The sequence below is a fragment of the Tenrec ecaudatus genome, chromosome 5, assembly GCF_050624435.1.
Source record: "Tenrec ecaudatus isolate mTenEca1 chromosome 5, mTenEca1.hap1, whole genome shotgun sequence".
Lineage (NCBI taxonomy): Eukaryota > Metazoa > Chordata > Mammalia > Afrosoricida > Tenrecidae > Tenrec > Tenrec ecaudatus.
The window spans coordinates 127,808,272-127,831,920 of NC_134534.1; the positions used below are offsets into that span (position 1 = coordinate 127,808,272).

Genomic DNA, 23,649 nt, shown 5'->3' on the forward strand with positions numbered 1-23,649 from the left:
AGAGTCCCAATAAAATGGTCTATTAAAAAAATTAATCGCCCCAAGTTTGATGCTTGCAGGCACTGGTGTGGCTGGGATGACATGAGCATGCTCAAACATTGCTGCGTGGGGTGTCAGCTGGCCCCACCAATACGGAGCACCATGTGGGACTATCTAGCAGGAACAAAGGAGCCCAGGGGTGCAACGGGTCAGCACGTGGCCACTGAATGCACGGTTGGCAGGTAGAACCCACCAGCAGCTGCCGAGGAGAAGCTCTGCTGGTCTTCTCCCAGAGAGACTACAGCTGAGGCAACCCAGGGAGCAGCCCCTCGCTGCCCTGCAGGGCTCCTCCGGGGAAGGGGACACAATGGCGCACAGCAGCAGCAACATGCACGCAGGAGTGCAACGGCACACGGGCAGCCCTCTCCTCCAGCCTACTCCCACGTTTGTGACCCACGCGTGCACGAGGGTGCGTACAGTAACGCCGGGTCTAGTAGTGAAAATTAGAGATAAGTTGGCTGCCACAGGAGAGTAATAAACATGTTGTCCATGTTTAAGCAATGAAAACGAATGAAGCCAGAGTGGCACAAGTGGGCAGAGTGCTGGAGGAATACGGCATTTACAGCAGGCTAACCACAGAACGAGACCCTTCCGATGAAGCTCAAGCAGCATGTGTCTTATTTAAGGACAGAAGTGCTAAAGCAGTCACCTAGGCACCCCGTGGTTACAGCTCGGTTATTAAGCAGCAGGCCCTCAGGCTGAACCCACTAGACACTCAGGTAAGGTAGTCAGTCGGCTTCTGTACAGATTCAGAGCAGCGGTGCTCCACCTTCCTCGTGCCGCGGCCCTTTCATACACTTCCTGACGTTGAGGTGACTCCCAGCCATAAAATAATTTTCGTTGCTATTTCCCAACTGTAATTTTGCTACTGTCATGAATAATCATGTAAATATCTGACATGCAGGATGTATAGTCATTGTTACTAGTTGACCATAATTAAAGCATAGTGATTAATCACAAAACAATATGTAATTATATAATGAAATATTTCTTTCTAATTATAAATAAATGAAATTGTGTCTTGAAGCATGGTGTAACATGGGTAAGTCTTCACATCGGGTACTCGTATGTGGGCATATCTCATGTGGGCGGACCCGCCTGGAGATGGATAGAGGAGCGGTGTCTTGGTTCCTAAGACCATCGGAAGAAAAGACCAGGAGATCTGTATCAGCCAGGACTCCAGCCTAGGAACCAATGCAACAGCTGTTGCATCGTGTCAGGTCCCTATGAACTGAAGTAGGCTCGATGACATACACCTCAGCTATGTGCAGGTTTTTTTTAATTAAAAGAGTTTGCTTCTCAATAACAAAAGCAAAAATATATTAAAAACAAAAATCTCACCCTGCCTGCAACGTGAGTTCTAGACTTCAGTGACTCGTGACGGCACCGCACCTGACGACAGGCACTAGAGATGGCAAGGAAAGCCTCTTGGCTGCCAGCGGTTGGGGCTGAATGAGACCTCTGCTGCCCCACTCTATTGCCTCTCACATGAACAATCTCAGCGTTTGTGTTGTGTAGTCACCCGAGCAATACTGTGTAAGGGTGCTGAAGTGGTGTGTCTTTCACCAGCTCCTACCAAGGGTGAACTTGGGCCCTCTCAAATGTCACCCAGGGCTTTGTGAGGAGCCAGCTGAGTCCAGGGTACAAGCCTGAGACATCTTCATCCCTCAAGCCCCTGAGCTTTGGCTGGGAATGGGTGGTGGAGACTTCCAGCACTGACGGCTGACAGCGAGCTGTGTGCTTATTTAACTTTATAGCAGGGGATTGGAAGGGACACAGCCGTCTTGGATTTTTCAAGCCCTGTGTGCCAAGGCTGCAGCTAATGATGACCATCTTGGGCACCACACGGGTAGGGCCTGGATAGGGAAAAAACCACAGAGCGAAGCAGAGCTCTCGTGACGTTAATGGAGTGCCTAGATCCAATAAATTTCCCTTTTCTAAAGCCAGTTGGAAATAAATGTACAATTTAGCAACCAAAAGGAGTATGACTCAAAGTTCTAAAACAGGTTTCCAGCCAGCTTCTGCTCTCTCGCCTCTTTCCCCATATTCACCTTGATCCATCCTTTGAAATGCCCATGGCTCGATGCTGACTGAACCCTCCCCATTCTTCTGGTTTTGTAGCTGAAAGAGATGCCGGATATCAGCTGGTAAAGAGGAGCCCGACTGCACACCGCATCCTCTCAGGTGGTTATTACTACGCAGATTCCTGCCCCACAGAGATCAATATTCAGGGGGTCTTGGGAGAAGCCTGGAATTTGCATGAACATACGTGAGAGGACTTTATAACGACCCTCCACTTCGAACCCCATTTTCTCATGGGCCCTCACTGGTGTCCCACACATCCACCCACAGTTCTGGGGCAGGAACCACTGATCTGGGTTGACCTCTGGCTTCCCTCCTCTCACCCAAACACTACCCTGATGCCTTCAGGAACACCCACTCTGCCCTCAGCTTTTTCTCGGTGTATTCTCTTCACTTCTTCCCTTAATTAAAACCCGGCTCCTTTGTGAGGAGGAGGCACTAATAGGCCAAATAGTTAAACACTTCACTAGTTGATGGGGTGTGGTCAAACCACACAGAGTTATTTCTGAAGACAGGCCTGGCAATTTGCTTCTTGACAATCCCATGGTGTAGCTCTGGTCCACACTTATGGGGCCATGGAGAGGCAGACGGTCACAGCCTTGACAATCCTGGTGTGGTTCTGGTCCACACTTATGGGGGCGCCATGAAGAGGTAGGATCACGGAAGGGCAGCGAACAACAACAAGGACACCTCCTCCCAAGCAAGGCCTTTCCCCAGTGGAGCCTGCTCATCTTCCCCTGGTCCAGGTGCTGGAGCACGAGGGGTACAGTATTCCTCCTCCTATGGCCACATCCAAAGATGTGTAGATGGTGAAATCCTTGGCACGAGGAAATTCTACCTGCTCCTAGTCATTGTGGGTGCCATCAACCAATTTCTAGGTTCTTCTTTCTTGTTGACTGAAGAGTGTAGCTCTTGGCTTGCAACACTCCTCCCCATCCCGATCCCTGTCACCACTCCAGGACTTCAACTGTCATTCAGAAGATGTTTCCAGCGTCCTAACCATCCAGTTGTATGATCCCCACACTTATCACATATCCTTCCGTTCTCCCAGAGCCGTGTGTGGTCATACGTGGACTTTGACAGACACTGGGTCATTTGTGGCTGTTCCTATACAGAAAGTCCTTGGAGGGGCCTCCCTTTTACTCTGTAATACCCCAAACCCACGGACACAAAGCCCATGCCAGCTGAGCGCAACCTTGGGCAGGCAGGGTTTCCAAGGCTGCCCATCTTGATGGAAGCAGAACCATTCTCTCATGCAGTAGCTGGTGGGCTTCAACCAGCTGTGGCTAGCTGTCCAAAGCTAACCCAACAGTGTCATCTTGTTAATTTCCTTTTAAAAACGTCACTCAACTGGAATTTGCATCTTATATAATAATAATGATATACAATCAATTTAAAAAATCAGTTGCTATTGGGCCAATTCTAACTCATGGTCGCCCTATGTATTTCAGAGTGGAACTACATTCCACAGGGCTTTCGGTGGGTGTGACCTTCAAAAGTTGATCAGCAAGGCTTTCTTTTGAGGCACCTACAGGTGGATTTGAACTCCCAATCTTCTAGTTAGTAGTTGAGTGCTTAGCCATTTGTACCACTCACGGACTCCATAGTCAAGAGAAGACAATACCAATAAATAAAACTGGGATATTTAGAGAAAAATTGGCATAAAAGACAAAAAGCACACTTTAAATTAAAAACCGTAAAATGTGTTGAAATATTAAAAGTAATGAACGAGAAAGAAAATCCTTCCCCATAAAATTGCTTTTGTGCTATCTACATAGGATCGGCAGGATAAACAAGCTGGAGGAGAGAACAATGGGACCAATGGTTCCGGGGTGACATGGGAGAAGGGGAGGCGAGGGGAAAGGAAGTGGTGTTAACAAACCTAGGAAGAAGGGAACAAGTGACCCAAAATCAATGGAGAGGAGGGTGTAAGAGGCCTGGTAGGGCTTGATCAAGGGCAATGTAACCGAGAAGAAGACTGAGCATGATAGTGGGACAAGAGGAAAGTAAAAGGAAATAGAGGAAAGAACTAGGAGGCAAAGGTATTTACAAAGGTCTAAATAAAGGCATGTACATATGTAAATACATGCATATATTTATAGGTTTTGTATTAAGGTAGCATATGGACATTGGGCCTCCACTCAAGTACTCCCTCAAATCAAGAACACTTTATTATACTGACCTGGAATTTCATGATGTTCACCTTCCCAACACGATCGCTGAAGACAAAGTGGGTATAAGCAAATGTGGTGAAGAAAGCTGATGGTGCCCAGCTATCAAGAGATAGTGTCTGGGGTTTTAAAGGCTTGAAGATAAACAAGCGGCCATGTAGCTGAGAAGCAACAAAGCCCACATGGAAGAAGCACACCAGCCTGTGTGATCACCAGGTGTTGATGGAATCAGGTACCAGGCATCAAAGACCCAAAACAAAACAAAAAAATCCTATCGATGTGAATGAGGGGAAGAGCAGAGTGGAGACTCAAAGCCCATCAGTAGTCAATTGGAGATCCTCTTACAGAAGGGTAGCAGGGAGGAGATGAGCCAGTCAGGGTACAGAATAGCAACAATGAAACATACAACTTTTCTCTAGGTTCTTTAATGTCCCCCTCCCCACGATCATGATCCCAATTCTACCTTACAAATCTGACTAGACCAGAGCATGTTTGCTGGTACAGATAAGAGCAGGAAGCACAGGGAATCCAGGACAGATAAACCCCTCAGGACCAATAATGAGAGTAGTGATACCAGGAGGGTCTGGGGAAGATGGGGAACCAATTACAATGATCTACATATGACTACCTCCCTGGGGGATGGAAAACAAGTGGATAAAGGGAGGCATTGGACCGTGTAAGACATGAAATAATAACAATTTATAAATTATCAAGGGTTTGGGAGGGAGGGAGGGAGGGGAAAAATGAAGAGCTAATACCAAAGGCTCAAATAAAAATAAAATGTCTTGAGAATGATGATGGCAACAAATGTACAATGTGCTTGACACAATGGATGGATGGATGGATTGTGATAAAAGTTATATAAGCCCCCAATAAAATGATTTAAAGAAAAAATAGCTTTTGTGCTTTGTATATTACATTCTGGTTCTTACTCAATATATTGTTATAGCCGAGCAAATAGTATGCCTATACTTTCACATTCTGCTACCGGTACTTTCTTTTTCCTGTTATGTTATAAGTCTCCAGAACAGTCATTTTATTGGCCATCCTCTATTCCATCCAATGAAAACACCGTAATTCAGAATCCTGTCCTTTTTGTTGTTGCTTCAAATTATTTGCGGTCATGAAAATATTTTGCCCTGACCATCATTGATCCAATAGCAGGTTTTCTTCTTTTGCTTTATTTCCTTCGTGTGTTACGCTGGGTTGAAGAGAGAAACAAATCCAGTGACACTCACATATGTGTAAGAAAGAGCTTTCTATCAAGAAGTAGTTATATATCAAGAAAGCATCTCAGCCCAGTTCAACTCCGCATCTAGTCCATAAGTCCCTCTTCAAACGCCCAGCGCCACATGCAGTGAGGCAGAAGGCAGGAAGATGAGAGCCCGGTGGGTGCAAAATCATGTGGCTCCAATGGCAGTGGCCACATCACAGGGCTCACAGCACCCTGGGTCAGCCAGCAGGCAGGTGAAGGCAGAGAGGGAGGGGGAGGTTCCCAGAGCCTTCCTTATGAGAAGACCACACCCACAAGGAGGCACCACCAGGCTGACTTGCTTGACAGTTTGAAGAGCACCCCTACATTTCTTTATTTTGTCAAGTTGACATGAAATTATGGAATTACAATGCTTAGACTACATTCTCAGAAATTGAATTATTGCATTATTGAGTTAATATCTTTAGTCTATCAAGAAAGCAGCAATAAGAGCTGTATATGAGCCCCCAATAAAATTATTTTTTTTAAATAAAGAAAAGAAAGCAGTAATGTTGACAGTTACTATCAACAGTAAATTGTTGACAATTTACCCGAGTTCATCAGGAGAAAGAAACAAACCAAAGTAACAAACACCACTTCTGCCACCTGAGTTATTTATACAATGTAATTAGGAAAGTGAGCGGTGGAAGAAATGAAACAGATTTGCATAAAGTCTCAGTGCCTTCTCATACCATGTATTCCAAAGGGTGTGGTGCATAGGTAACAGTTAATATCTAGAATCACACAGCGAGAAAGCTTTTCGATGTTTAGTTATTTTTCAGCAATGTCCATGACAAAGTCTCACCTTGATGCTCGCATGTCTGGACTCTTTTCCTAATATTGCCTAATCATCCTTCAAAGACAGCAGATACCAGATGCAGGGTCTTCAGCAGGCAAGAGAAATACTAAACTGTTTTTTAGTGTTTGATCGACAATGACCTACTCATGCTATTGTTGACAACTATGGCAATCATATAAGATTGCCTTGAAGAATAAATATATTTGGGATGTGGAGAAATTAGAACCCTCAAACATTCATGTTCCATGAGACTGAAAGGTGGCATTGCTTCTTTGGACAAGAGTTTGGCAGTTCCCCAAAATGGTAAATAGAGAATTCTAATATGAACCCGCCATTCCATTCCTAGGTATATACAAAAAGGAAATTAAAACCTATGCCCATTCAATCACCAGAGGACAAATAGTGCATGAGACCAATACTGCAAAAAGTCAAGAAAAAGTTTTCACACTAAAAGACAAGAGGTGGAGTGGTAGTTGAATGATTTTATGTCAACTTGAATTTTTATGTAGGGGTGGAGTCCCACCTATCAATTAGGTCACGGCCAGATGATGCTTCCTTGGGGATGTGGCCTTCTTATAAGTGAGACACTGGGAACTTCTCATTCTCTCTGCCCTGCTGCCTTCCTGCTTGCTAGGACGTGGGGTCTTCTTCCAGGGGTGGCTCCTGAGGGCCGCCTGACCTGACAACTGGCAGTGGCTACCTATGTTTTTGCCGATCTTGGATCCGTGTGACTCTGTACCCACCAGCCTGTGATCTTCCTGCATCTCACATCACCCTTCTGTGACATCAGCCCGTAATTATGTGAGTCTGAAGATGGCCCCGGCTAGCATTGGACTTAAGGACTTGAGTTAAACTGGGCTGGGATGCCCTCTTGACATAAAGTCCTTTCTGGTACGTAGATGAGTGTCATTAATTTTATTTCTCTAGACAACGCAGCTTAATGTAGAAGGGTCAATTGCTGGCTAGAGGGTAGACATGTGCTACCTTGGATGAAGGGGAGGGCAACATACAGTAACAGGGAGGTCAGCAGGGACTGATGGGAGCAAAGGAAGTCCCTGAGAGAAATGCAAGAGTTAAAGTCAACAAGGATAAATACTGCAATCTCCCCAATCCTGCAATATCCAGCTCATGGATAGACACAAAGGCGGATCAGGCTTGGGATGGAGCATAGGAACGTGCACACACGCTTATATATGTAGGTCTGACAGGGGACATTTGGTCAAGTATATTCATGAATGTGGTGAGCCAAAAGAAGCCAAACTCACTGCCCTGGAGATGATGCCAACTTGTAGTGACTGTGTTAGGCCGCCTTGACTAGAGAAACACGTTCGGTGGCACTCATGTATGGGTACGAGAGAGCTTTGTATCAAGAAGTAATCATAGATCAAGCAACAAACATCCCAGTCCAGTCCAGATCGAGTCCCTTCGTCTGATACTAATCCACAGGTCCCTCTTCAGACTCACACAGCCACATGCAATGATGCAGAATGCAAGAAGATCACAGGCTAGTGGGTGCAAAGTCCAATGGCAATGGCCGCATCACAGGGCTCACAGGTAACCAGCCCACAAGGAGTTACCATCAGGCTGTGACCTGATGGACTAGACTCCACCCCTACACTTTCATATATCAGGTTGACATGAAATGATAACCCAATAGGATAGAGTAGCTGTGAGCGTCTGAGATGGTAATTTTTTTATGGGAGTAGAAAGCCCTGTCTTTCTCCTGTGGAGCAGCTGGTGGTTTCAAACTTCTGACCTTGCAGTTAGCAGCCCAATGTGTAACCACTGCACCACCAGGGCTCCTTGTGGTGAAGCACATAGACTACAAAATTACAAAAATAAAAAACCTTCTTAAAATCAAACACCTTGAGGGAGTAAGTTGATGGGATCAGAACCAGAGACTCAGAGGACACCAAGGGCCATTGGCGGAATACAGCTCAGGCCCGTCAGAGGAGGCTCTTGTGTTACGATACTGAATAGGTTTCAACAGAGCTTCTAGATTAAGAGAGACTACGAAGAAAGGCCTGTGGTCTACCTCTGTAAAGCAGCCAATGGAAACACTAAGGGGTCCCAGGGGTTCACTCTTAGATCGATCTCTGGGATGGCACAGGACCAGGGAGCATTTCACTCTGTTGTGCATGGGATTCCCATGAGTCAGACACCAACCTGACACAGCTAACAACAACAATGGCCATACAACTCAGTGAATATGCTAACAACCAAAACATTAGACCCTTCAAAAGGATTATAGTTTCCTATGTCCAGAGAGTTACAGTCTGGGAAATGCACAGGGCCATTCTACCCTCTTCTACAGAGTCACTGTGGGTTGGCATCAACTCAATAGCAGTAAGTTTGGTGCTCCGTTGTATTGTTATAGCTTAGCAAAGCTGCTATTATTAAATAACTAAATGTAAGTAACACTTAATAACATGGGTTATTTTAAAATAAGCAATGGTAGTGTAGGAATGTTGCTGAATCATGACTGATGTGGAAATAACTGGAGTTTGACAAAACGCTGTCAATTGTCCTGGTGGCAGCCAACCGCACTTGCAAATGAAAAAGGAGTCTGCCCTGCAGCAGTAGCTCCTTGCTGCCCGAGACCAAGGATCTCCTTAATCGCTTACAAGTCTCAAGCACGTGACTTAATTAAACTTTGTTTCTGGAGTGCATAAATAATGAAACACAGCATTCATGTGTAATGCTATTTACTTGGTAGCCGATTACTGCTGAATTATTAAAACGAGTAATTGGTTCTGCTCAGACCCCTCTGTTCTGCCACCTCCTGCTAGCTTTCTTATCCATTTGGCTCCTAACTGACAAGCGAAATGAGCTCAGGTAAACCTGATGTCAGCCAGCAGAAGCCTGGCGAAAATCAGTTCTGTAAAATGCAGCCTAGAACCGGGCTGTTAGGGACTGGCTTTGCTTAGGGGAGGAAACAATGGTAGTAGGGGAAGTGTGTGTTCACCTGAGGGGAAGGCTTAGCTGGAGGAACCCCCACCCCATCCCACCCGCTGCCTGGTCGAATCACTTACAAAATGCAACCACAGATATTTTAACACAGTGAAAGTCTGCAAATCAGGCAATCTAATAAGACGGTGAGTCTGGTGATGGGTAATTATTTCTGGTTCAGTGAGACATGCAAGCAAAGACACTCATGAGGTTCCTGGCGAATCCCAGGCTGGGAAGGCAAGTCCCCTGACCAGGTTTTCCACTGAAGCTATGGTTGGAGCTTTCGCTCCGACTCCCAGACATCACACCACGGACTTAGAAAACAGTTAAATCACTTTTAATGACTCCTGGCTTTGGAGTGAAATCCAAGGCGCATTATTCTGGCCAGACAGACAGGAAAGCTGGCATTTGTCTCCACGTCACAGTATCACATGAGGAATGTCAGCCAAGTGCCAACAATCTGCCACTGGGGAGGGGGCCCAAATGTAATTATATGACAAATGCATTCAATTTCTAATAGTGCACGCTTACTTTGGCTCATGACCTTGGAGGCCTGGCTATGGTTCTACACGAGGTCTAAGGCTAGCAGTGCCAGGGAGGTGCTCAGTGATGACAAAGTGGGTAATTTTGTGCTCTATACATGGGGGCTTCAAAAATGCAGAGAAAATGGAACGAAAAGATCATGGAATTTTTTCACACACTTTTGGAATGCTCCCTGTATATGTAAGTATGTTTGCTCCAGACATTAAACATACACACACACACACACACACACACACACACACACACACACACACACACACACACGCTTGGCGATTAGTAATCACTAGAACAAGGATTCAAGCCCAGGCAGCTGGAATCAAGGAGTGATGTTGTAAGTCATTATGCCACATTAGCCTACACAAGTGACCATCAAGTTTATTCCAACTCAGATGACCCCATGTGTGACACAGTATAACTGTGGCTGATTTTTTGAGAAGTAGCTTTACCACACCTTTCATCTGAGCCACCTCAGGGTAGACTTGAACTCACAACCTTTGGCTTAGCAGCCAACCATATAAACTGTCTGCACCACTCAGGGGCTGGCTGCTGAGGGAATCAGAAAAGGCACTGGCTGATCAGATGAGCCTATATCCTGGACACTTAGCTCCATGGTAAGTGCTGGGACTGTATTTCAGGCCTGTCAGCCTCCCTGGGGGTCCAGTCCAGGGCATGACCCCCACAAGTGGTGATGCTGCAGTCACCAACTCTACCATTTGAGTTAGTTTGCTTATTGTGTCAATCTGGCCAATAAACACATGTAGGGTTAATTGAAGGGCAGAGGGATAAATGGCTCTGTGAGCCTCGCCTTTTGAGTTCTCGGGTCTTTTGCTTTGTGATGGTCAGACCAGGTTGCAGCTGCCTTAGCAGTTCCCAGCTTCAGCTTGCAAGGCTGACTTCCTGCAAGATATCCCCAAGGAGAAGCCACATGGACCTATCCCGATGCAGCCCTGGGTGCTGGAGCAGCCGTGAGACCCCTGCCAGCACTGAGATGCTTACACATTCACTGACTCGGCTTTTCTCCTGCAGTCGGCGTCATTGCGTCTGCTTTGTGAGATGGAGGAGGACTTTGTGGATTGGTGTCGGGCATATGGGTTAATGTTGGACTTGTGGGCTTGGGCAGCCCTGGGTTGGGATGTGTTCTTGATGTGCACTTAACCGTTATATAAAACTCCTTACACGTGAGTTTCTGTGGACTTCTTTCTCTAAAGTACCCAGACTAATACACCATACCATACACCATTAGTTGAGGTCTTGCACATTTGTGGTCATTTATTCTCTCTAAAATGGTAGGGTGGTAGCTGGATGAATTCTCATCTCATCCTCTCCCTTAAAATTGTTCTTGACACACACGACACTCCATCGTTCTAGGGCCCTCTCCCTTTCAAATGAAAACGTTATCGCAACACGAACCAGCAATGCCAACTTGAGAAGGCTGCTGACATCTGAGGGAGAAGTACTAGGTGAGGGTTGCAGAGTCCACAATGTGCACTTCTTGCTCATTGCACTAAAACAGTAGGAAGAAGGTAGTGGGGGAAAGAAAGGAACAAGGACACACACACACACACACACACACACACACACGATAAAGCCTCCCTGTCTATTTTCCATCCTCCCAAAGCACACATTTTTATGATAGTCGATTTATTATATGCTGTTTTATAACTGTAAGGAATGCATATATTTGACACAAAAAATGTAAAAGTAAAATGTAAAAAAAAATTAAAGTAAAAGGTGAGGACACCTGGAATTCCAGTTCCACACTCTTTAACACCTTGGTGCATCATCTCTCAGGGTTAAGTCAGCGAGTGTGTGAGTGTGTGAGTGTGTGAGTGTGTGAGTGTGTGAGTGTGTGTGTGTGTGTGAGAGAGAGAGAGAAAGAGAGCGCAAGTTGACATACTTGTATATGGGGTTTCAGAAATTTCATGGAAAAATTCCAGTATCTTTTTATTTCCATTTTGAGGAACTCAACAAGAAGCCCTGGTGATGCAGTGGGTTATGCATCAGGCTGCCAACCACAAGGTCAGCGGTTTCAAACCACCGGTCCCTCTTCAGGAGAAAGATTTACAATTTGGGAAATCTTTTAGGCCCAGTTCTATTCCACCCTTAGGGTGATATGAGTTAGAAACAACTCAAGAGCAGGGATGAGTCTGAGCCTCAGAAACTTTTAACAAAGATGGGATCATTTGTGTAGCCTGCCTTTCTCCCACAATACAAATATGAACAATTTTCAACTTAAAAACAGAGACCTCTCATGCACTGCCGAAGGGAATGCAAAATTATATAGTCCCTTTGGAAGAGAGCCTGGTACTGTCTTACAAAACTAAACACAGGTTGCCATTAGATCCAGCACTCTCTCTCAGGTATTTACCCAAATCAGATAAAAACACATGCTCACATAAAAACCTGTACACAGATGCTTATGGCAGCGTTAGTCATGATTGCTCCCAATTGGAAGCAACCAAGATATCCTTCAAAACACAGATGAGCCAACTGTGGTGCATTAGTATAATGGAATATGAGAGATCTTCAAACGGTGGTAGAAAACTTCTATTACCTTTCCATTTTTGCCCCATGAACTTTCTGGCAGCCCCTCTGTATTATCCACTGACAGCAATAATAAACAAAGCAACCAAGCTACAAGAAAACGGGAGGAATCCTAAATGCACATTGCTTACCTAAAAGAAGCTCCTTCCAAAAAGCCACCTAGGGTGTGTTTCCAGCGAAATGACCTTCTGGAAAAGGCAGCACTGCGTTGTCCGTAGTGCACGGAGTCACGGCCACCCCATGTACAGCCGACCAACACTGACGGCCCTGCACCCGCTGCCTGCCTGTTGGTCTGCCGGAGGCCACGGTTGCAGACCCTGCGCCAGCCCACCTGGGGAGGGCGCTCCTCCTCTTTGTGCACGATAAAGTCTTAACCACCTTTGTTTCTAAGTAGTGCTCCTTCCAAGATAGATTTGTTTGTTCTTCTGGCAGCCTTCTGGTATTTTTTTTTCCAACATGATAATTCAAATGCACCACGTCTTCGGTTTTTCTAATTCATTGTCCAGTTTTCACACGCATATGAGGCAACTGAAAATACCAATGCTGAGTCAGGCCTTAGTCCTCAATGTGAAATCTTTGCTCTTTAACACTTTTTAAACAGATTTGCCCACCACCCACCTGTTGCCATTGTGCTTCTCTGGACTGACAGAATCGGTGCTCATAGGAAGGAGAGAAGTGGCCTTGAGTTTATGAGAGTGTAAATCGTTACAGGAGGAGAAAGTCTCATCTTTCTCCTATGGAACAGTTGGTGGGTTCAAATTGTTGGCCTTGTAGTTAGCAGTCCCATATGTGATTCACTGTGCCACCAGGGCTCCAGTTTGCCAAAAAGGGACAGTAAAAAGATTGGTGTTGCCAGAGGTTTGGGGAGGGATGCATCGGTAGCGCAAAGGACATTTTAAGGCAGTGAAACTATTCTGCATGATATTACAATGGTGGACACATGGCATCATATGCTTACCACAACTCAAGACTACAGTGCACAGAGTGAGCCCTGAAGTAAACGATGAGCTTTAGTTCATACGACTATATAACTATCACTAGTTTTGATATACTAATGTTTTCCCACTGATTGTAGGCTTCAACAGCAGGAGGAACCATGTGCAGGGGAGGGAGTATATATAGGAACTCTATACTGTTTATGTAAACCTGAAACTGCTCAAAAATTAAGTCCATTAAAATTGTTTCAGTAGAGATTTTTTTTCAAAGGGGCATTTTACAAAGGATTCCTAGAAAACAATCAAATGGTTCATATTTCAAGGTGTGTTCTCAAGTACAGTGCAGTGATTGGCAATTTGGCCCTACAAGCACTTGGACTGTCTTCAAATGCCAGGCCTGCCACTTGGCTGCCCTCTCCTTGACAAACACTTCACCAACCTTCAGCTTGCTTGTATGTAAAGTGGTCTGCAGTGCAGTGGGTCATTGTTGCACAGCCTCCTCTCCATGCTCTTATAGTGCCCACCAAACGACTAGCAGGACCTATATGCAAATAAGGTGCTTGCGACCCGCCAACGAGATGGGCAGCTTGCAAAGAATGCCACTCGGGTGCCTGGAATCCCCGTGGGACTATGCAAGAACAGTGCATGCAATCCTAACCAGGAGCCATTAGTTTTGCCAACTGCTGGGCTTGATGTGAACCATCCAGAGGCAGAAAGGGGCCCTTCATTACCACCAAGAAGAAGAAACAGGATGGTAGTGTGCCCTTTGACCTAGAGTGCCTGTGCTGAGAACCTCATAGCCTCAGGAGAGAGAGGGAAAGAGTTAGCGTACAGTAGACAGTGCACACCGAGGAGAAAATGGCAGCAGAAGAATCCAGAGACTGGTGACAGATGGCTTCCTAGCCCACTGAGCAAGGTGCTTACGGTATGTGTGCCAACCCAGAGTAGAGATCCGAGCACCGTTAGGAAGGCAGCTTCCTAATTGAGTGGGGTACACAAGCACTTTTGCAGGGGGCTCGGCTTGCTGACCCATCAGAGAGAGATGAGCAACTTTGAGTAGGAGGTTTGCAGGTGACATGGGGTGTCCCAGGGTAATTACAGACGGGGTGGAAAAGCACTGTAGCACTTGCCTGAGCAGGACAGAGATTGGGACCACCGGGCTGATGGCCTGAAAGAGGCCAGCCAGCTGTTCTAACAAGAGAACTGTATCCTGAGTTGTTCCTGATCCTGAATTGTAGCCAGTTACTTCCCTAATAAACCTCTTAACTGTGAGTCTGGTCTTTGAGTGCTGTTTAGTCATTGCAACAAATTATCCAGATCGGCAGATTCAGTAAAGTGTCATGGGAGGCAGGACTGGAGTCAGAATTGGTAGGAAAGTTGGAGGGTGGAGGCATGAGTGACCTCCGTTTCACTGGAATCTCCCATGATTCCATGCGGTGAACACACAGGCAAGGGCAGCCTCTGGAGCTGCTGGTTCTCTCCTTCCCTCAGTGGAGGTGGAGCAGGCGGCCTACAGTTGCTGCTATTTGTTTTGAAAGCGGGGCTATAATGATTATAATGGAAATTGGCTTTTGTTTTTGTTTTCTGTGTAGCATCCATTTCCAGGAGTTTTTGATAAAACCTCAACCTTTTTGTTAAACTGTTTCTTGGCTGGATGGAGTTGGGGGTGGAGGGGGAATGTTCTTCTAACATTCTCCAACCCTGTGGTTTGAAGGGATTGGCTGGTTCTCTTGCTTCCCCACCAGTTAAAGGGCCAGGGCCCAAGTGCAGCTATTCCTGACAGGCTAGGCATTTGCTTGAAGTCAAGCAGGGAGTTGCAGCCCTGGGTCTATGAGTTAGAGGTCACTCAAGGAAGAGATGCACGCCCAGGTATGTTGTGAACCATTAACTGGAGAAAGTTTACCTGAGAACAACCCTACACAGTGGCAGCTGAGTGAAAGTTAAAGCTAGTGGTTAGAACTTCTGGATACAGCTGTAACTGAAGCCTTTCCTCCTCTGCACGCGTAAGTTTCATAAGTCAGTAAATCTCTTTTTACGAGCTGAGTTTTTATCACTTGAAACTGAGACTTCACCTAGCCAATAATAGTAACTACTTCACACATTGCAAGGAAGACAACATGAAATAATACATTTGAAGTCTTTTATACAGGGCCTGGCAAATTTTAAAAGATCCTCACTACTCTCTTAGAATACCAGAAAAGGTTTACTTTTGTTTTCTTGACAATGCAAAGGCATTCACTGTGTGGCTCATACTTAACTATAGATACCTTTGAGAAAAACGAGGATCCCAGAACACTTCATTGTGCTCATGTGGAAATTGTACACGGCTCAAGAGGCAGTTGTACAAACAGAACAAGGGAATACGGCATGGTTTAAAATCAAGACAGATGTGTGACAGGGTGGTAGCCTCGCATCATAATTATTCAATCTGTAGCTAAACGAACCACCAGAGAAGCTGGATTACATGAAGAGGAATGCGGCATCAAAATGGAGGGGGGCTTATCAGCAGCTGTGATGTGCAGGTGACGCACCCGTGCTTGCTCAAAGCGAGGAGGACTTGGGCCCTGCTGATGAAGACGGCAGCTTTCAGTGTGGATGACAACTCAGTGTAAAGAAGCTGAAATCCTTACAGCAGACCAGGAAGGACCGGCCTGATATCTGGGGAGGAGATGGAGGCCGTCACGGATCGCATCTTGCTTGGAGCCACAATCAGTGCTCACAGACACAGCAGTCATGGGGCAGATAAAAAGACATGTTGCATGTGATAAACTGCTGCACAAGACCTCCTTCATGTATGACAAGGAGGGAGGAGGTCACTTTGAGGACTCAGTGCTCCTGACTCACTCACTGCCAAGGAGCCACTGCTGACACATAATGACCTCATGTGGGTTTCCGAGACTGCAACTGTTTACAGAAGCAGTGGAAAGCCTACTTTTTCTCTCTCAAGGTGCTGGTGGTTTTGAACTGCTGACCATGTCGATCTCAGCCCAACTCGCAGCACTACCAGGGCTTCTGGGTCTGATTCGGGCCATTGCATTTTCGATGGCCTCAGACACATGTGAAAATTGGACATTGAACAGGGAAAGCCAAAGAAAAATTGATGCGTTACAACTGTGGTGCTGGAAAAGCAAATGGAAAGTACCATGGACAGACTGCTGTCAGAACAAACAAATCTGTCTTGAAGGACGGCCGGAGTACTCCTTAGAGGCAAGGATGGAGGGACTTCGTCTCGTATCTTTTGGGCATGTTGTCAGGAGAGACCAGTTCCTGGAGAAGGATTCTGGGCTTGGAAAAGCAGACAGGCAGCAAAAAAGAGGGACTCTTGCAAGGAGATGGATTGACACTGTGGCTGCATCAATGGCCTCCAGCATAGGACAACTGTGAGGCTGGCTCAGGACCAGGTGGCGTTTCACGGTGTTGTACAGAGGGTCCCTGCGGGCTGGGATCAGCCTGATAGCAACTAACAACAACAACGCATTCCCTTGGAAGGTAGGGTGCTGTTTTCAATATTATGAAATAATATATCCTTGAATAATAACAAGTACAGTCTTAGCAAAGTGCTGGCACGAAGTGGTGCTGCTTTCATGGTTCCGTTAACAAATATCTATTATGTATGTACTAAGAGATCTCTGTTGTAGATGCTAGCAACAAAACAGTAAGATCAGGTTTATGTGTCTGTAGGGGTAGGATGGCTAAAATACTATTTTGTTTGCTGTGTAAGAAGAAAGCTAACGAAGGTAAGGGAGGAGAGAATGATAGGGGAGGCTCAGATTTTCAAGAGCAGCCAAGAAGACACCTTTAAGGAGGAAACATTTGCATAGAGTTGCAAGAAGTGAGGGCGGTAGTCCTGGGAGAACTTTCCATGGACAGGAAACAAGTGAAAACATTGAGGTGGAGACACGCCAGTGCACTAATGACCGGTGTGGCTTACTCAGAGTGGGTGAGGTAGGAAGCGGTAAAGAGATAAAGCCAGAGAGCTAACTGTACCTGAGATCAGGCAAGGAATCAAAGGTCACAACGAGAAACTGAATTTTGTGTTCAGCATGATAGGAAGTCGTTGTAGGACTTTAGCCACCTGAGTGACTACATCTGGCCCACGCGTTTAAAACAGGGTTCCAGCAGCTGTGCGGCAAATGGGCTGAGGAAGGTGTCAGTGAAAACACACTCACCGGATAGGAGACGACTGCAGGTATGTAGGCATGAGGTGGCACATCTCTGAATTTAGTGGTAACCATGGAAGTGACAGATCTCACAGGAAAGGGGCCATATTTGGGATAGAATCACTAGCTAACTCATTGCTGTGGAGTTGGTTTCGACTCACAGTGGCCTCTGCAGGGCAGAACAGAGCTGCCTCCCTGGGTTTCCACAGATGGAATGGAATAGAGTGCCCTCTCTCTCCCTCAGAGCTGCTGGCAGTTTTGAACTGCAGACCTCATGGCTAGCAGCCCAATGCATAATCATTCCTACTCTCAGACTCCTAATTGGGTAGATGTGGAGGGTGAAAGAGAGAACTCCTGGACCAATCAATACAAAATGAATTCAGAACAGAATCACGACTCAAACCTGTGTAGATTGTACACAAGATGTAGAGACCTTTAATGTGCTCTAGGATTAGCAGCTAATTATAGACTGCTTACTGTGGGACATAAGACCATGTGTCGGTAATAAGACGTTTACTCTGATGAACCCTCTGAGGAGACTTACCTGAGAGCGCATGGGTGGGCAGGAAGTGGTGTCTCTTGAATGAATGATGTCTCCGCTTCCCCTCTCGCTGAGGAAAGCTGTCAAGTACACCAAACATGACTTGTTCCTTGCTGGACTATTTCTGTCCTGCCCATAACCATTCCACTCACCCTTGTACACTGAACGCCTGCCACAGGGTCTCTGCCCAATAAACACTTGCTAGCTGACTGTGGAATACAAGGACAGAGGAATGCCATGGGGCTGAGCCTCCGCCTGCCTCAAAGAGCATCCTGTGAAAGAAAACAGAAACAATAGCCACAAGATGGAATCAGCTGAAATGCCCATCAACAGAAGCGTGGATAAACAAAATGTGGTGCGCACACTGAATGGAATAGCAGGCAGCCACAAAGAAGAATGACATTCTGCTGCATGTCACAACATGGATGAACCATGAAAGCATGAAGCTGAGCAAAGTAGGCACCCAAAGGGCAAGGACTGTCTGATCTCATGAGGAAGAGACAAGTCAGTCAGGGTACAGTATAACAATGATGAGACACACAACTTTCCTCTAGTTCTTCCCAATTCTACCTTACACATCTGGCTAGACCAGAGCATTTACACTCGTACAGATAAGAGCTGGAAACACAGGGAATCCAGGACAGATAAACCCCTCAGGGCCAATAATGAGAGTAGCGATACCGGGAGGGTAATGGTAAGGTGTGGGGAGGAAGGGGAATTGATCACAATGACCTACATAGAAGCCCCTCCCTCAGGGACGGACAATAGAAAAGTGGGTGAAGGGAGGCAATGGTCAGTGTACATGAGAAAATAATAATTTATAAATTATCAAGGGTTTGTGAGGGAGGGAGGGAGGGAGGGCGGGGGAGGGAAGGGGGAAAATGAGGAGCTGATACCAAGGACTCAAGTAGAAAGCCAATGTTTTGAACATGATGATGATAACAAATGTACAAATGTTCTTGACACAATGGATGGATTGTGATAAGAGTTGTAGGAGTGCCCAATAAAATGATTTTTTAAAAGAGAGGGGGGGGGAGCTGAGGATGAGTAATTAGGAACAGTTTGAGGCTGGCGCCAATAAAGGGGACAGAGAATGATTTTGAAAGAGACGGCACAGAGAGCCAAGTAGTAGTCACTGTTGGGATCTTGCAGATAAACATGATGATCTCATCACAGGATCATCAAGTGTCAGCACTGAAAGGGATGCTAGAGTATGTTTGGACTGATCTTTTTTTGTTTTGAGATGGGGAGTTGAGGTGAAATGGCTTGGGACTAGAACCCAGATCACCTGACTCCAGATGCCAAATTCCCTTTTTACATTCCGCTGACAATTACACTACATCACCTCCTCCATCTGTTAGCTCAAAGAGGAGTTTTCAGAGGCAAGCTGGACAGAAGATCCTGTGAGGCCGAAAGGCTCTTGCCTAGTCCCAGAGAAAACGCTCATTTTAGCAATCAGTTCCAGGGAAAACCCCAGTTCTCCCTCTTCAGAAACATGCCCTTTCCTCAGTCAGTGAAAAGCGGGCTGCCCTCTATAGGTCGGTCTCCCTTTGACATGGCTGCCAGGAAGCCAAGAGTTAAATGTATCACTTAATCCTCCTAACAATACAGGCCTCAGTTTTTGACAAACAGAACTTATTCCCCCTCCTCCTCATGATTTTTCTTTCATTCTCTCTTTTTTATAACTATGTCAATGGACTTATTGTAGATGTGTCGTTTGCTGTAAGTTGTCTCAAACTCTGTTTTGGAAGTCATCCAGGTAAAAAAATCAACAATAAACCAAAATAGAAGGAGAGTTCCTTTCTCTTGTGCACGGGAACTGTTACTCATCAGCAGGCCAGGATCCATTTTCCAGTCCCTCCCTAGATCTAAAACGCATACCTTACCTGCGGGCCTTGTATTTATAGAGAGGGGAGGCCACCGCAGGGCAGGCTGCATACAAACGGAGTCAGTCGTTAGAAAATTGCAGGGTTGGCCTGCTAACCAGGCAAGTCCCTGGAAACTTCCCCGAAATGAAAACAAGATGTGGAGGGAGAAGGCAGTTTCCTAAGTCGACGTGGCGGAACTTCACTTACAGCAGTGCCCTGGGGGAGGCCATGCAGGGTCTGTGGAGGTTCGGCAGCAGGTGGGGGACTGAGGCACATCCAACTCCAGGCGTTCTAACCACAACCACAAGTCTGACCCTCCTCGGTAGAGGAATGAGCTCACAAGGAGCCTTCATCTCCTTTGGATTCCAGCCACATACTGAGATTAAAGCACGTGCTTTCAGAAAACAGGAGGCTCTCTCTTCCCTCTCTAAAATTGAAATTCTTCCTCAACCACAAAAATTTAACCCAGGCAGGGCTAGGAAAGCAAATAAAGGGATCTATGCAGTGATCTTTCTTCCTGCTCCCAGACTGCTCCGGAATCTTCTGTTGCCTCAAGTACTGAGGTAGCAGACAAAAACAATAAATAAGTCCCCGAAAAAGTCAACTTCTCCGGAGGACACTAGCCTTTCATGTTTATGCATCAGAGCCGGAGACTTCCTGCGGCTCTTTCTCCCCCTTGCAGAAGTTGTCTAATTTTGTTCTTTATTCCTATGGTGTTGGCCATGATTTCCATGATCATCTAAGAGATAGGTTCAAAAAGAAAAATGGCTTCAAGAGGTACTGTTTGTTGCTTATGGAAATAATCCTTCCCCCACACATCCATTCGGATTCTGTTCATGATCTCCTGCTAGTCAGAAACCATTTGTTCTGATAGAGACAAGAAGATGCTGCCTTAATGCTTCCAGCGCCTTGAGGAATGAGACGTTTCCAAAAATGTATGGTGCTTCTTCAGAAAAATTTCTGCAACATTATGGAATCTGGGCCAGACTCTTGTACTATTGTGTTTCAGCACAGCAGGTAAGAAAGAACTCAAGCTGAGGCCAGACTGCTTGGGTCTTGACTCATATTGGTCACAGACAGTGAACCTGGGGCTCTGAGGACCTAGGGCATTTGCTAACCCCAATGTTCGTGGTTCAAACCCATCAGCTACTCCAAGGGAGAAACTGAGGCTACTTGCTCCCACAGCAGTTTGCAGCCTTAGAAACACTATGGATCAGCTCTACTCTGTTCTCCAAGGCTGCATCAACGCAACGGCAGAGGGTTTTGCTTGGCTTTCATTTCGTGAACCTGGAGTCCCCAAGTGGTAATAATGGTCAATGGGCTCCGCTTCTGGTAGAAAGGTTGAAGGTTTGAGTTCACCCAAAGGGACCTTCAGATGAAAGGTCTGGAGACCAAGGTTTTGAAAAAGCAGCTGTTGAAAACAGTGTGAAGCACAGCTCTGCTCTGCCAAACAGGGGTCACCATAGTAACAGGCCAGCTGCAACCAGTTGACCTGTGAACCTTACATCAATCACCATCTTCTTGCAATACTTCCCCCACCTGTAAAATGGGGACTACCTTAGCACTCCCTTCTCAGAACAATGGTTCTCAAACTTTGGTGGGCAGCAACATCTCCAGGAGGGCTTGTTAAAACAATGAATACTGAGCCCCCCACTACCCTTTGATTCATTAGGTGGAGAGGGGGGGGCTGTTTGTTTTCTACCAAGTCCCACATGCTGCTGTACAAAGACCGGACTTGGAGAAGCACCATGAGAGAGTTCAGTGCAGACTGTACATGGTCAGTAAGGGTTCACAATGACTTCTGTACAGTGTTAGCAAGGGTAAGCGGCCGTCAGCTCTTATCTTAGCAGCTTTTTCATTCAACTCGCAAATCATAGTAAGCTTGTATTGAATCCAAAGATCATCCATTATAAGAAATCTCAATGCCCTGCAGGGGAAGCTCCGAACAGAAATATCCTTATTTTCAAGTCTTTCTCTTACTACGGAGCTGTGAGGCGTTGTAAACACTTTAAACGGCAATCCCGCAAACCGGTGATTTTCTCCTTCAAACGTTTGAGTGCCCAGCTGCGCGCAGAGGCGAAACCAAAGCCGACACAGCAACTCGCTTAGGTTTCATGTCTTTGCTCTTAGTTACAGTAAAGTCGTCCAAACAGATTTAGTCATCGTGGTCAAAAAGAATTCTCCAGTCGTTTCAAGTAATTAGCGTGCTCAGCAAAGGCGGGCGTTGCAGTTAGAAACTTCAACAACTTCTTCTAGAACAGAGGAAGCAGACCGGCGCCGAGAACGGGCTTGGTTAAAAGCGTTCCACGCCAAAGGAAATGAACGCAGATCCCTAACCTGACCAAGTTCCAGCAACCCCAGGCCAAAGATGAAAAACTCTGATTAGAAAGTCCGGGCGTGTTAAACTTGGGATGGGGGAAGAAAACCTCAAGCATAATGTCAGAGGCCAATCTGTCCGTGTGGGACCCACTGCCGTGCTGGAGTCGGGAAGAGAACGAAGAGCAGAGACCCCCAGGCCCCCCAACCACCCAGCTCCGCTCGCCTGTGCCACGCACCCACCCTCCGCTTCGAGACACGACGTAACCAACAAAACAAAAATCAACTCGAGCGCCTCTTAAGCACGGGGTAATTCAAGGTTGAAGAAGGTCCAGAGTAAACGTCTAACCCTCCCAACTCAATCAGATCTAAGTTTTCGGTAAAAATTCTCCGTGAAACATGAGAACTCGATAAAGCATTCTTGCATCGTGGTGGCTTTTGAAAAATTTAAACAAAGCGCACGTTTGCAAGAACGCGACAACAGGCTTTGCCTTGACAGCTAGGGGGGGGGAAAGTGGGGGGTCAGTAGGGGGTCGGGGGTCAGTGGGGGCGTGGGGGTGGGATACGCGAACTCCCTGCCCCGACCCTTCCTCGGAGACGTCGGCGATTCGGGTCCACATTCCCGCCGGAGTCAGAAACTGAGGTGGGCATCCCGTGGGGGGCACGGGTCTGTCCCCGCAGCCCACGCCGCGTGGGCTCGGCGCGCCGTAGGGCGGGCGACGCGGCGGCCGCGGGTCCCGGGGCTGCCCCCACTCACCTCGCCAACTTCTCCGGGCCCGCTGCGCCCCGGCGGCCGGCGCGGGGGCGCGGGGGCCGGCGGCGCGGGGCCCGCGGGGCGGCCGGGGCCGGGCCGAGGCGGCGCTGCGGGGCGGGCGCGGGGCGCGCGGGCGGCGCGGGGGGCTCGGGGCGGCCGGCGCGCAGGGCCCGCAGCGCGAGCAGCAGCGCGGCCAGGGCGAGCACGAGCAGCGCCGCCGCTTTGCTGCGGAGCTTCATGTCGCGCGGCGGCCCCAGCGCGGCGTGGCCCCTGCGCGCATCGCGGCGCGCGCGGCGGCCTCCACGGCGCGCCCGCAGGGACTGGGACCCCGGCGGCCGCGGGCGGTGGGGCGGGAGGGGCGGCGCCTAGCGAACCGCGTGGAGGACACGCCCGCCCCCGCCCGCCCCCGCCAGCGCGGCTTCCAGGTGGGAGCGCCGGACCGCTGGCGACCTCCTGCTCCCGCTGCGCTTCCCGCTCGCTCCTTCCCCCCTTCCCCCCCCGCAGCCCCTCCGCTCGCTTGCTCGCTCCTTTTACTCTTTCTCTGTCACTCACTCACTCCTTTTACTCATTCAGCCTGTCCTCTCACTCACTCACCCACTCAACTCACTCACTCTCACTCAACTCACTCACTCTCACTCGACTCACTCACTCTCACTCAACTCACTCAACTCACTCTCACTCAACCCACTCACTCAA

General features: G+C 47.3%; 1 protein-coding gene across 1 annotated transcript in view; it reads right to left on the reverse strand.

The window, feature by feature from the left end:
* The window catches only part of GXYLT2 (glucoside xylosyltransferase 2), a 121,732-nt gene extending 98,540 nt beyond the window's left edge, over nt 1–23,192 (reverse strand). The window contains exon 1 of the mRNA XM_075549885.1: nt 22,957–23,192. Within this exon, the coding sequence (XP_075406000.1) occupies nt 22,957–23,192 (236 nt within the window). The remainder of the gene's footprint in view (nt 1–22,956) is intronic.
* Between the last annotated feature and the right edge of the window lie 457 nt (nt 23,193–23,649).